At 39.7% G+C, this 15560-nt stretch overlaps 1 protein-coding gene across 1 annotated transcript in view; it reads left to right on the top strand.

Moving 5' to 3' along the window:
* poc1a (POC1 centriolar protein A) overlaps window positions 1-9808 on the top strand; it is a 41271-nt gene extending 31463 nt beyond the window's left edge. Inside the window, exon 11 of the mRNA XM_069146486.1 lies at window positions 8895-9808. Within this exon, the coding sequence (XP_069002587.1) occupies window positions 8895-9005 (111 nt within the window). The 3' untranslated portion in view covers window positions 9006-9808. The remainder of the gene's footprint in view (window positions 1-8894) is intronic.
* The last annotated feature ends 5752 nt before the right edge of the window (window positions 9809-15560 follow it).

The following is a 15560-nucleotide window of genomic DNA, read 5'->3' as shown; positions in this document are numbered from 1 at the left end:
TGCTTAAAATACATTGAAACGTCTGGCGGTGCACTTTATTTAGTTTACAAAATGTAACCAGAGATGCATTGCATTTTTAAGACTGCATAAATGGCATGTTGGATGCAGTCCACTGTAGGCAAGCTGAATATGAAGGTAGTTTTAAAGGGCAAATTTATTGCACCAAAACAAGTTTGTTTGTAAAAATATGTGAACTGAGAACAAATTATTTGGAATTGCAAAAGAAATTCTCCATTACAGTTATGTTGGTTTTGGTTGCAGGCTTGAGAAAATTTGCTTATGAAACCAGCCTCTTTATTTTGTCATAAAAAAAGGTTTTATTGTGAATCAGACCTCTTTGGTTGCAAGTCAAAAAACTTTTGGATGCGAGTTGAGTTGGACGAAACTGACGCGGTCTATCCTGATGAAGGAGATAAGAATTTCTATTGTTGTGTTTGTCTTGAATCCACAGTATGAGTACATACACATAACTTCCTTCTCTGACAGGAGAGGACTGTTTGAGATACATGGAGGTCATTAGTTGCTCTTTTTTTTACTGAGCATTTATTATTATTGTAGCAGCACGACTATTGATTTGGTCATATTTAACGTTAATGCCGTCAGCGGGCCGATATCTTCAGCGGCATATACATAGGGGTATGCTGCTTATATTTCCACCCGCACATGCAGTTTTCTGTCACTTACACCGTTGGATGAAGAGCAGCATGTCTGTATAATGTGGAAAATACCTCGGAAACTGTATGTGCCGTCGGTAATACAAGCAGAATACCAACGTACTGGCTGCTGAAGGGATCAGCATGTTGATGCCATTGACAACATGAAATATAACTTAAGTGAAGGTCAGGCTGCTACATTTATAAGCATTTCAATAGACAAGATCAATGTAACGTCAACTAACCTTATATGTGGTTCATCACACTGTCCTCTCTGTGTTTCTACAGCCATGCTGTGGATCCAAGTCGGACCCGCCGATACAAACTCTTGTCTAATTTAACAGCGTAGTTCGCGCCCGTTACATCCAACTCAACTTGCAACCAAAAGTTTTTGACTCGCAACCAAAGAGGTCGGATTCAAAATAAAACCTTTTTGTGACACAAAGGCTCGATTCATAAACAAAATTCTCAAGTCTTTGACCAAAACCCGGAGATTGTAACGGGGAATTTATTTGCAATTCAAATAATTTTATTCTCAGTTCATATATTTTTATTGACAAATTGGAATTTTAATTGCAGTGTGAAACATTTGCTCTCAAAATTGTCTTTTATGTTTGCAGAGGCTTAAATTACCATTGCCAAGACTGACAAAACAACATGATTTATTTCTGCACTATGTTCTGACTCCTTTATAAGTATTTTCCACAGCGTTGTACTTCACTATTATATCTCTTTGTAACTCTAATAGTTAAGGAGACCGAGAGGGAACATGATGAATTATTCAACATTCAGCTGAACCTTCCAAAGCCTCAGTTTGCTGTGTTAGCTGCTTTTCACTTGTACTCACCCTTCCAGCTCTCAACCTCCAGGTTCCTGTCTTTCTATTCTCCCTCTCTTATCTTAGTTTTTAATTTTTATCTTTGTGGAAATCAGGTCACATTTACATATAACGTGTCACAAATTTGTCCTCATTTTTCAATCTGTAAAACTAAAAAGACACAAAACAAACATATGAATGAGAGAAAGAAAAACGTATGTACAAAAATAATTCAATTAAAGTATAGCAGCATTAAAATTGACAAGACAACCAACCATACAATTCAAACAATTTATACAATAGAAACAAAAGGCATCCATGAAGGAGAGAATGCATTTTATAGTTACAACACAGTATCTGACGTTACCTTATTCATTACAAAAATATTCTTGATAGTCAATTTCTTTGCCTGATGTGGAGCATAATACGAGGGTCAACTAAAAAAATTCCCAGATTGCTCCTTTTACCCATGAACGGTAACTAGCACCGTGATGTGCACTGAGTAGAGGGAATCTTCATTCAGGCATGAACTACAAGTTAACTACTAAATTGTGTAACTATTGGAGCAGCCTTTAACCAATCGCCATCCACCACGATTTGAGACAAACCTCTACCACCGCTGGAAATACATTTAGAAAAAAAAAAAAAAAAAAAACTCTTCCATTTCGTGGCACTTAGCCAACTCTCCCCTACTCCCCCCCACCCCCGGACGCTGATTGATCCACCCCTCAGACTGGCTGTGCTAACACTAGTGTGAACAGGGTTTCCAGACTATTACCACTGCGAAGAAAACTGAAGCTGTTCGCAGTAGCTAAAGTTGGAACACAATGTGCAGGATGTGGCGTCCATTTAGCACCATTCAACCTTCAGGCAATAAAAACAGTTATTTATTTTGAGTACATTACCATTTCTGTACTAAAACATAGTATTTGGGCGTGTGAACCCTTGGAATCGTTGCCATTAAAAAAAAACATATTTCCCCGTCTTGTGGTTTGGATCTGATCAGTAAAATGTGCATTTTGTGTGGTTTTCTGTTGAGACTTTAAAAAAAAAAATCTATCCAGATACAGATAAGGATAGAATCTAACCAGGCAGAGAATTTTTGTCAAAAAATTATTTGGAAAATCATTTGGACCAGCAGCCTATTTTTTTTTTTTGCATTAGCTTAATGCAATTACTACTTTACTCCAGTTGCAATGGATCGTCCAACTTTTCTCTGACGGGGGGTGTATGTCAGTTATTAGTGTGAAGTGTCTGCACAATACTCGAATTCAGATGAATAAAATGTGTCGGAGCTTTTGATTACAATAGGATCCATGGTCATTTGTTGATTGAACTTCCTGGATACGCCAAGATACAATATTGGATTGATGCTGACAAGCTAATAGCTAATCCGATTTGTTAATTTATTACACCACAAGACCAGAGGAGCATGTTCTCAGCTTGATTAGAGGATAATAAATGACACTGATTGAAGGCCTAGCAGTTTATGGGAACCTTGGGATGAGTTCAATAAATCGGCTAAAGTGTCGTCTATTATGTTTTATTATTCACTGGTGAATAGCAGTCCATAACGATTTACTGTCCATAGAATAAATGAAGAGAGAATGTTTTGTTCTGTGAAACCCAACAAGAATAAACCATTCGCAACTTTGACCAAATATGGTAAACTTCCTCTGGTATCAGCATCTGGTATCTTCTCTTATAATTAGGTACAATAAGCCAAGGTTTCCTTTTCATAAACAATAGCATGAAGCATTTTCTCCCTTTTATAATTCATCACTCTTAGCTGTTTTGCACTAAACCTGCATTGAAATCCTTCTTTCACACTGTCATTCTTAATTAGGAAGAATGCTACATTTCCTGTTTCGAGTGCAGCCGTGCCTTCTTGTCCTCAATAGACCTTTAGTCAGTTGTTTACTAGAAAAGATTCTGTGAACTTTCTCTGTGATATGGCTCATGGGAAAACACTGTAACAAAAGGATTTATTAATGCTGGCTTCAGTGAAGCAGCATTTATCCTGTTCTGTAATTGCCCTAAACTACCGTAAGTATCTTTTTCCTGCTTATGTTTGTGTCAAAATAGATGAACAGAGATATGAACCAGTACACAGACTTCATTTTCTTTTTCTAGAAGCTAAAGCGGAGCTGCAAGGAATGTTAAAGGAAGTGAAAGAAACTTGTCCCTATGAATTCCCTGAACTGTTTCTCCAAATACTTTTAATTGGTTTGTAATTTTTTTTTTTTTTTTAAATGGGGGAGGGGGGGATTTTTAGGTAACCACTGTTTACTGAGCAGTTTTTAAAGAATTGCAGAAAGTTTTTATCACAACGTTTCTGGTTCTCATGGAGGGGAGGAAGTCTCTGATTCGTCCGTTTATGGTCGTGCTTTGGAAGAGTGAAGCCATCTCTTGGCACCCGGGCTGCTTTTTTTACTACGTCTCTGAGCTGTAGGGACATAATACAAATGATTTAAAATCGATTTTAAGAGATTCTGAGCTTCAGAGGCTACATTTTTAAGAAATGCTGACAAGACAGACCCACCATAAATTCTTCATGACTCATAAATGTTTAACTGGGTCCCAAATGGGGTATGATGTTGATGTTAATGTCGTTATTTAGGCCAATATTTGCTCGTTGCAGATATTTTGGTATTGTCACGTATTTTTAAGGCCAAGTCCAGTCAAAAATGAATAGCTGATATATCATTATCAGTTGTTTGGTTGTTTTTGTTTTTTCTCCATCTCTCAAGCTTCTTTTATACATCCACTGGATCCTTGAACTTGTTAAGACATAGATGAGCTGTATGTGAGAACGCATTCTCATACTAAGTTTGTGTAATGTCCGCTTGAGCAGGTAATTGTGAGTGGAGCAGGTAATCGCGGTCGAGTTAATGCCATTTCTGTGACGCCTCCTGCACGCTCTGCCCAGGCGTCACCGCTCGCCTGAACCTAATGGAATATTTCCAGGAGGTGAGAACACATCTGACACGGACAGTCTCCTGCAGTGTGCCACATGTTTGAAAGGGCAACAATATCCAGAGTATCAGGTCCGGACATGGTTTAGGTGTCATATGAGAAAACGGCTTTCGATGTCAATATCAGAGTTGCGTTAAAGATCTGTACCAGTCAGGTTACAATGCCAAATGTACAATCGTCTTGCTGTACACATTGAGCTAAAAGCTTCCACTTCTGTGAAACAAAAATCCTTTCAGCCTGTTATTCAAGCTTAATGCTGTTGTAGCACGCTAACAGGCTAAAAGTATCGTGTTGACACCAAGATGTGGCTTTCAACTGATGACTGTTTGGCTTTTGTTTGGCTTTCTGCCAATACAATGGACTTAAATCCGGTTATGAATATTAATACAGTTGTTTTTTTGGTGGTTTTTTTTTTAGCAGTAATACTGGTACTCTACACCTGCACCTGTAGTAGCCTTTAATTGGCTTTTTACACCCATCAGCCAGCTTTATAATTGTCCTCATTCTGTTCTTTATTTCTTCCCCAGTTCACCAGTGATTTTAGAAAAGAAAGAAAGAAAATCCCTTTGCCACCAATCACCAGCACCTGTTTGACTTTCAGACTGCTGTAGCGTCGGTCATACTAAAGCTGTGAGACTTTGTAACGGAGGCCTGTAATGCTCGGGGCAACGGAGGGTATAATGTGTTCTGGAAAGAAAAGAAAAACAGCTCGCTCTATTTTTAGGAGCATAAAGATTTGGTTTCCACTCCAGATGAAAACTATAGGCCTGTATAATGTTGCTGCCGCATGGGGACACGTGCAGGATCACAGACACCAAATAGCTGGCTTGGCTGAGGAATGGGTAGCCATATCGGGTTGGTGAGATAAACAGGGTAGTATTGATCTGGAAAACGGAGACAGGCGAAGAGAGGGAGAGAAAGAGGAAACACAAGTGGTCAAATGATCCATGAAATAGCAGGAGATGTTATCTCGTTTGATGACCCAAAAGAAAACGCCGCTCGCCCAGACGTTGTTGAACCCCTCGCCGTGTGATGAGTATGTTAGACTGTGTGGAACGAGATGATTTAATAATCTTTGTCAGTTCCTTCGGAGTTACTTTTTTGTTTTGTTTTTTCATGCCTGTGTCTGTGTGTGTGACACCGTGGGGTCAATGCAGGACTTAGTAATGAGATTGAAATACAATTTCTGTCTTGTTTAAATGGTTTGCAAATTGCTTCTTATAAAATAGAGCCAAAGGAAAACCAAAACTGGTTGGTTCTGTTGCAGAACAACGACTGATTGGTAATCCCACTGGCATTCATAACCACCCCAAATATGTAATAACATGGTCTCAGAACAGATGTGTAAGTAATGGCAGTATTTTTATTTTTTTTGCAAAACAGTTAATATTTTGGCCTATTTCAGATTTCTGTTCTATCGCAGCTTTTAACAGTCATCATCCCTGACGAGTCCTCGACATTTGCAGGCTAAATGTCACAACTTGAAAGGCAAGTCAATAAGCAGGTCAGCTGAAACGTATCTGAATTAACAGCAGGTAAGATACGATCGAAGCCATTTTTAGATTTGCCAGATTGTTGTGCTGTGGAGGGGAAGCAGTGTCCTAAAATACGGACAGTAATACCAGGAACAGCACTCAGCGCTCTATTAAACATCCACAAAGATGTGTGATGTGAACCGGTCTGAACAGTCTTCTAGTCATCACAGAAGTTAGAGGAGAAAAATGGACTGACAGTTTGAGTGTTTCTGCTTGTTATGTACAGATAATTGGTCCACCAATCAAATTACACCCGTACTTTAAATGTCAAAAATGAAGTACACCAAAGCATTTGCTTAACAGTGTAAAAGAAAAAGTGGTTCTTTAATGAGCATTAAGAGTAATCTGGCCTCTCTGTCTGAATTTGTTTATCTTAATTTCCTTGCCCTCTTGTGCCTTTACGGTGTTGTTCCCCTTCTATATTTCAGGCTCTCAGTCTTTTCAGATTATTCAAAAATAAGGAATTTAATGATCTACTGCTGTTACAATTTAGTTAATGTGTTTGTGATTCAACCATGCACACATGTTTGTTTGGGGGCGTTGACTGTTTATAAAGTTCTTTATTCATTGACGTGATGCCCTGATTGTATCAAGTGACGGTCAAACGAGCATGAAAGAGAGACATTCCTGGAACAGAAATGAAATAAGAGCTGGAGTATAGTTCCTGTGCAATTCAAACCCTTTGAAATATGTAATATAATGGTTCGGGGACGACAGCATCGGTTTCTTTTCAGACAAATGATTTACACTTTTGTGAAAGCTGACAACTTTTGATCTAAATTAGTTGTGTTTTTCATGTCTGTTCATCTATTCCATTCATATGTCTTGTCTCATTCACCGCTGGTTATATTTTGAGAAATACTCAGAGTGACTCATCTCTTTTCTGCTTTCTAGCAATTTCAGAATTGCACTCTCTGGCACATACTGTACAATTGCAGGTTAAGACATGCTGACATACTTGCAGCACAATATGCTCTCACGGACGTGAACCTGTCTGAGGATGTTGTGTTTGCTGTTTGAATGTTGCTGCCTTTAAACCAAATTAATGATATCGAGCGCTTCCATCGAAAAACTGCTCAGTAGCTGGATTTGTGTTTGTCACCAGGTAACATTAGCTCAGTAAAACAGTAATGTCAGAGATGAAGAGGGAGCTGCTGCCACTTCATTGTTTACAGAGGAAGACTCATTCAAATCACTTCCAGCTTTTTGCTTGATTTATGTTGTTGCAGTTAGCTCGGATGTCTTTTGAACCTCTGTGACACGTTTTCACATTTTTGTTTACTTCTTAAATAGTGGATTTTCTAATAGTGGATGCGAAGTTGAAAAATAACTTTGTGCTGGTTTATCGCAATTTCTCCTGGTGAAGAGCAAAAAGCCAAGCAGATTTCAATCAGCCACCTCGAGACTGAAGTATTTGTTTGTCATGATGGCTGCATAGTTGAAATTGCAAGGAAACTTTATAAAAAAAAAAAGGTACTTTAAATGTCTCTGGTGTTTGAAAGGTGCTACATAGAAAATGTAAAGACAAACAGAAAAATGAAATCAAAGAAAGTAGACTCAAAAGAATTAAAAGCATCCAGACAAAGAAATCAGACAAATACAATGTCAGTGCATTAACAGCTAAATGAATTTGGTAAATAAAGGTGCAATAGACTGAACAAATTCATTTAAAGGCACAAGGAAACCAGAGTTTTCAGTAAACTTGGAGGTGGCTACAGCCTGGATGCATTTATCATCAGAACATTGCTACTATGCTAAATGTTTTCTCTGAATTTCAGGGCTTTCTTACCTGAAGTTAAGTCAGATTTTGAAAATACATCTCTGATTAATTCATCATAAAATTCCATTTAATATTATTTTTTTGATGAGATTATTATTGTTCGAGTGGTCAGGAAATCTATTTCAGCATATTTTTTTTTTTTTTTTTTGTATCTGTGGCTTGATAAATGCAGTAGGTGCACTGTTCTTGGACATGCTGTTGTCTGTGGAGAGAAGTTCGAATCAAAATGTCATTGAACGTGTATTACGTGAGCTACAAACAAAACCAAAAAAATAAGGGGAACGAACGTGTACAAGGAGTTTTGTTTAATTTTTGGCACTCACGAATGCTTTTACCAATCCGCACACAAATACCGAGCAACTTGAACACAAGTAAAACACTTTTACAAATTCAAACAGTCGCAACCTACATTTACATACACAGTTTTTAGGTTCAGCTTCACAGATTTGATCAGTTCGCTCTGGAAAAACTTCCAGAAAACTTTTTCTGATGCATTTTTTTTGTTGTTTTTTTTACCTTAATGTGGCTACTGAGGCTCATACAGGAAAAAAAACCCCAAAAACCCCAATAGTCTGTCCTCAGTAATCTGTTCATTGTGATGGGGATGCCTCAGGAAATTACACCTTGAGGCCCCTCTGGTAACAGGCTCAGATGACAGAGTGCTCAAATGCACAAGCGCAAACACACAACAAATGCTGTCACTCTTGGAGGATGCTGAGAGGAAAAGTATGTCGCGCTGTGATCTCACTACCCACACATGCCCGTCCTGTAATCGGAAAGCGACTTTCTTGTATTCTCTGTGTGCGTAAGTGTGTTTATGCCACTGTGTGTGTGAGAGAGAGAGAGAACAAGAGAGAGTGCGTGCCAGACACAGAGACTCTAGTGTTTTCGGCTCAAGCAGCAGATTTCTCCACCATAATCAGCTGGATTGTCTTGCACGCACAACATCTGTCTCAAACGCACACAAACACAGGCATTATATAGTTATTACTGTCAGGTTGATTCTATACAGCCCCTCTCTAATGCCGTGCTCTTTCTCTCTCACCCACCTCTTTCCTTCCCTTATTCCTTTCCTTGTCTTGTTTCTACCATCTTCTCCTCTCTCTCCTCTTCTCGCTCTTCCGCCAATCCAGACGGTTTCAATCTTGGAGCAGCGGCTGACGCTGACAGAGGACAAGCTCAAGGAGTGTTTGGAGAACCAAGTGGAGATCAGTCTACATCTCCAGAGAAGAGGGCAGACCTAAAGGTGGCGGCGACAGAGAGGGGTCGAACTGTGGTGTGGGGTTCAAATGTGGTCACGTAAACAGACGGAGAGTCACACTGGTGCAGTTAGATCACGCTCAAAATGTGAGATTGTACGCGCGTATTTCAAGGGCTGGACTTTAAATGAACACCGAGTCTTACTGCTTATCTACTGTGTCTGGTTATTTTACAAAGAGATATCAGAAGTGAAGGAGATGAATATTCGAGAAGTTCCTCTACAGCAGTGCTGAGCGTGCAGTCCTCTTTCTGCTGACAAAGGACCTGCTGCTACTAGTCACTGTGTGTGTCTGTGTGTCTGTGCGTGTGTGTGTGTGTGTGTGCGCGTGTGTGTGTGCGTGTGTGTGTGTGCGTGCGTGCACGCAATGACTGCCTATGTAAAAGTGTCGACACACGCAAAGGACTTTGATGTTTGATATGCACTGTACTAGTTTTTTTTTTTTTTTTATCTCAATTTATCTCAACTCACAGAATGTCATCACCCAAAGAAATTAGTTTTTTTTTTTTTAAATTTTTTATCATAAAGTACATATTCAGTATGTATATACAGGCATCATTGTCGTTGTTATTTTTAAAGTCTCGAAAGACGCTCGTTGAAATGTGCTCGATTCGTTCTCCACAGTTTCATTCATTTTTCTTTACCGTCCATCATTAGTAGTTTTACTGATGGTCGTTGCAAAGCCGATAGAGTGCTTTTATGTTTTTATTGCATGCAGAAACTCAGGATTAAGAGTGTTAGATCTGAGGAGGTTTAAATTCATTTTAAAGGAGAAGTCAGGTGATGGTCTATGTTGTTGTTTTTTGTCTCAACATCCCATGAAAAGACTAAAACCACCATGACCAGGTTTTAGTAACAAGTAGCATCAATTCATGTGTTGCAAAAGCTTGATATATTCTACAGTGTGATGCGATCCGAGAGTCCTATAATGCGCCTGGAGCAGTGTGAGACAATGACTCCCTTTGAGTGAGTATTCCAAACTAAGTAATTCGATCAACATCAGCCCTTTTTGCCACCACAGATTTTTGCCCATTTGCGATATCATCATGTGCCTTAAACTTGAGCAGAGAGCACACGTCGAACTTGTGTCAAGTTTTTGGAAAGCACACATCACAGCAGGGTTAGGGAAATCTGAAAGCATTATGAGACAGACTAACTTAATTGTTGGTTTTAAAGGGAATTGTTGACATTAAGACACATTTTAAATTACCACCAGCCTCACGCTTTGTTAGAATAATAGTGCTTTTTGCATCAGCAAGTTATATATATATATATTTTTTATTTTTTTTTTACAGCGGTTTGAAAGATAGTTGTCTTGATCCGTCCCTTTTTATCCTGTTTGAAACGTACATACACTGAAAGTAAGTTATTGTTAATACTATTAATAAATGTTTCACACACAAGTTTTTAAATTAGTTGGTAAAATGATTCCTCTTTCTTAATGCAGAGCGCTGTTTGTGTATCGAGTGAAATAGAGTTTGTTTTCATTGTTGTTGCCAAATCGATGATGTCACCGCTTACTTTTAGGAGACTTGGTTCATGCACCGGTCCCCCGAGCTCAGCAGTTACTGGAGAAGTCATGACTTTCCCGTCCTTATTGTCCTCAGAAGAGATGTTAAGATCATGAGCTGTGAGCTGTGTCATCCGTTGCTCACAGCGAGTCATTTTCAACCCTTTCTTTGCCAGATTTCGAGTGATGATTTATTACAAAGGCGCGGGGGGTAGCAGCTAAAACACGCCTGCTCTGCTTGTGTCAAAAATCCTTATGTTTCACCCCTCAAGTAATTTACGTAACCTGACCGCCGATGCTGGATCAGTACTTTTTATTTTTAGAGGCTTCAATGAAAATGAGCCCGAGGCTGAGCTCAGTCGCACACTCTGATTTCTTAAGGCACAGATTTGGCTCGGCCATAACTGTTCATTTTGTTTGATTTATTTAACAACCTGGTGGTATGAGCACGCAGTATACTAATGTAATGAGCGATACAGAGTGCTGTTGTGGAGGTCTCCATCACTTTGAGAGAGCAGCGCAGTGTCGTTAAGAGGGCAAAATATTAATGACTGTTTCTTTAAGACCCAGCTCGGGCTCTGCTCCGATGGAAAAAGAAGAAAAACAAAACCGGAATTCTGGAGCTGTGCTGCCGGGCCCACTCTCTTCCTTCCTGTCTGGGGCCCGCAGACACACACACGCACACACACACACACACACACACACACACACACACACACACACACACACACACACACACACTCCAGCCAGAGAAAACAGCTCCCTTTACTATGGGCCTCAACCAGACGGCCTGCCAGGAGCCCCAGCCGAGGAGAGGAGGGGCTATAAGAGTCTGTTCAATAACTGCTAAGCTTGACACTCTGTGTGCGTGCGTGTGTGTGTGTGTGTGTGTGTGTGTGTGTGTTTGTGTGTTTGTGTGTTTGTGTTTGTGTGTTCCCGTACGCCTGTCTTTGTGAAGACCAGGTTTTGTTTTGGATCATGTTAGTGCAGGCATTGTTGTAAAGTGAGGAACATTTTTGCTGGTCCTGTCTTTAAATCGGAACCTCATCGCGCTGTCTGGAGGCTTAGACTTAGTTTTAAAGTTAAAGTTGGGTTGATGATTAAGTTGAGGTTCAGTTTAGAGGTGAAGTCATCTGTCAATTAATCAATAGACAGAAGGTTCTGCAAATCTGCAACTATTTTGAGCCATCAATTATGCAAGTAATTTTTCTAGTTAAAGTGGCAACCATTCCTTTTTTTAGCTTCTCTACTCTGGTTTTACCACTTCCGTCTGCTTTATATTACCGTGAACTGAAGATCTTTTTGAGTTTTGGTCTGACAAAACAAGATATTTGAGAAATGACGGTGAACTCTTAAGAAGATTCAATGCTCCTTTTTCAATTTTATCTCACATTTAAATCAGTCAAATTAATAATCAAGGAATAACTGGCAGATTAATCATGAATTAAACATGTTTTAGTTGCAATCAGCTTTGGGGTAAGGCCACCTTAAATCCCTTCATTCGGGCCTCTCATTTGACATAGCAGAACATCTGGCAAAAAGTTGAAGCTTGGTCATCTTTTAACTCTAACAACAGCCACCAAGACATTGCAGTGGCCGATCAAGTGTGTGTGTGCATTCCTAATGGATTCCCTTATAAAAGGAAATCTAAATTTCGACCATGTAATCGTCAAGTTAGAATAATTCTCGCTGTGCTAATTTTCCAGAGCAGCAAAACCCTTTCTCGAAACAAGATAAACAGTGTTTTGGCACATATGTCTTTCAAAGTAATGAATCTGTTAACTTAAATTTCTTGGTTCATTATTCATTGTACCTGAAGCAGCACACACTCACAAAGCATCCCATTAATATGTGAGGTTCGGGGTTCAGTTGTGATGGTTAAGGTTGTAGTTAGAGGCTACGGGGAATGTCAAAGGGAGTCCTCACAAGTATAGCATCATAAAAGAATGTGTGTGTGTGTGTGTGTGTGTGTGTGTGTGTGTGTGTGTGTGTGTGTGTGTGTGTGTGTGTGAGCGCTCTGGAAAGAGAGGGGAGAAAAGAAAAGTTGAAGAGCCGGCCGCTGTAATATGTAGCCCATGTGTGGCCACAAGTGTGTGTGTAGGAGGGGGGTTGGTGATCCTATGAGGAGAACATCTGGATATGTTTTTCCTGGTGTGCTGTGGTTGCCGCCGCTGTTTGCCTGTGTGTGTGTGTGTGTGTGTGTGTGTGTGTGTCGGTCTGTGTTTTAGTGCTTTACTAGTTCAGTGTGTCAGGTCTTTGCGCTCGCTTGCTCTTCTTGGCTTTTTGTTTCCTCCAACATTATGTTATATTCTGACAGTTTTATGAAATAGAAATGATACCCTGGTGCACTGACGGTCAAATGTCTGCCCCGTTGCAGCAGGTGGAGGCTGTGCCGCCACACGGTTTTCCCAAAATACCCATAGCCGGGACGTATTCTTAGAGCTACAAGTCGTTTTATGGTATAAATTGGCTTCTCTGACGGAAACACTGAAATAGTCATTTCATCAGCGTGGTGGTCACCGCCTAATGGGGAACTGGAGGTTTTGTAGTTCTAGGAAATAAATGAGAGGCGCTCTGAGGACACAAAACACACAGCTGTGAGTAAAGCAACATGGAACCATAGGCTGTGATGTATAAAAGTTTCCAGAGAGTCACAGCAAAGTCAGGTGCTCTGTAGGTTTTTACAAGCCCAATGAGATGTTCATAAACACAGACAGAGCCACAGACAGGGGGTAGACAAAATAATGTTAACACCCCGTATAAAAATACTTGAACTGCAGTGGAAGTTAACCACAATTAGAAGCATGCCTTTTAAAACAAAGTGCCCCATATCACCTTAAAATACAGTTTCTCAGCTTTGAAAGAATTCAGATTTGGATATTTATATAAAAATGTACAAGGAGGTTGTGTAGTAGTATGTCAGTCGGTGACAAATAACTACTAAAAATAACTAATTATGTCCCACTTTTGAGGCAAACAATAATAAAGCAGGTAAGCGTGCACAAGTTGAAACTTATTACAGCAGTGAGTCCATCCCGCCGCGTCTCCTCTGACGACTGCGGGATTTTGGCAAAACTCCCCTGTGCCTCATTTCCTGCTTCACCCCTCCTCACCCCCGCATTTCACTCCCCTCATTGCCTTCTACTCGTTCCCCCTCTGAGACCGAGCCATGCTCGACGGCAGCGGCTGAGGTTTGGCGCTCTGCTCCTCCAGCCCACGCCTCGGCTTCTGCTCCAAAACCATCTTTTCCATTCGATCCCAAAGCAAGCGAGTGGATGAAGGGAGAGGGGTTGATTTTTTTTTTTTTTTTTTTTTTTTCTTTCTTCCTCTTCTTCTTCTTTATTCCAACAACAAAAGTTTTTAATTTTGTCGACCAACTTGCCCGGCAGTCTGAAAAAGGAGCTGCGCTTCATCTTAAAAGTAATTCCAGCTGTCGTCATATCATCAGTCCAAATCTGGATTCATCTCGAGCAAACAAAAATGTAACTTTTTTTTTCACATCTTCCGCCCAACAAAGACTTTTATTCTATTCCCATCTATAATTTTAATTTTCTACATACAAGTTCACGCTTCTTCACTTCCGAAATAAAACATCCTTACAGTAGAGCGTGAAACCTGACTGAATGTAATGTTATCTACATGCCCCAAGGTTCGCTCTAAATCACACCTGACCTGTTCTGCTACCGCTCAGGTAACACAAATAAAACCAGCTTGCACACGCTTCAAGTTGTGTAAATGTGTGCTGGAAGTTTTAAACTAATGACCTACTTTACTGCAGACCAACCCATAAAACAAACCTGTGGATAAGTCAGAGAACACCCACCGTTTTCTTCAAGCCTCGCCACACCTCAACCTCACCTGAGTCTCTGAAAGTCGACCGCTCTGACACACCTTTAATTTAAAGGCAGCATTTCAACAGAAATACACCTAGAAATGTTGCTGAAAAACGCAAAACCGTGTTTGTAAAGTTTATGTTGCGTTCCAGAGTGACGCTTTCGTAAGGTGTGCATAACAAATGTCATCGTCCGACATGAACGTGAATCGGACGTTTATGACTTTGGCTGCACGATCGAGGCTGTAGCTGGATTTTAGAAATACTAAGCTCATAAATCCTCGTGCCCTCCGTGTCACCTCATCCCAACAAAGAAAGTTTCAACTAACGGACAAAATAAACCCTCCTATTTTCAGATTTTGTTGCCTCCACGACAACCGTGGACAAACGCAAGATATTTTTTAGGTCGTCAGTGCGGCCATCTGTTCCACTGTTATAACCATTGTATATCAAGGTTATATATCAAACATTCACTTGTACACAAGGATTAACTTTTTTCATTTTGATGGTCAAAGGTCAACGTGACCTCAAGAACCTGTTTGTGGACACGAATGATGACAACATTTCACACAAATGCCTGATAGGGGGAAAATAAACAAATATTGCATTATATACGCTCTTGAATCATTTAATCATTTACTACAGGTAAAGTAATAACATTTAAAAGCTTTTAAAGATGTATTTAAATGTTGTTAGGTTTCCCTCTATTAAATGTTTAGTACACTGTAATCACACTGTTGTAATAAATGGCAGAATACAGACTAGCCACCATCTGTATGTGTTTAAACTGAGTCTGAAACCAAATTATTGGAACCAGTAATGTGTATTAAAGAGTCAAAGTAGCTTTTGTCTTTGAAATAGGAGGTTGTAATGGAAGGAGGCTCAGATTAAATGAAATCATGGCAAATTAATAAGTGAGCTATTAACAAAAGTTTCAAAAGTTCACCTGGTGATTTTTGCATTTGCTCTTTTGACGGTGACATGCTGATATTACTGAAACTATTCGGATGCTATTTGTATTCCGAAGGTTCAGACGTTCGTATCTAAATAATGCATTCATACTCAGTTATACCCTCACTGCTAATTGGAAGTTGTCGTGACATAGATCTCTTGGTTAGTGAAACCTTTGTACTGACTTCAATCAAATCAATGAAATGGTACTCAATGGCTTCGGTCATAAATATTTAAAATATAAGTCC

This window comes from Embiotoca jacksoni, unplaced genomic scaffold (assembly GCF_022577435.1).
Source record: "Embiotoca jacksoni isolate LCO1_2020_lvr unplaced genomic scaffold, fEmbJac1.0.p SCAF_1, whole genome shotgun sequence".
In the NCBI taxonomy this organism is placed as follows: domain Eukaryota; kingdom Metazoa; phylum Chordata; class Actinopteri; family Embiotocidae; genus Embiotoca; species Embiotoca jacksoni.
Note: the sequence above shows the minus strand (reverse complement) of the source record. Positions and strands in the feature narration are given on the sequence as shown.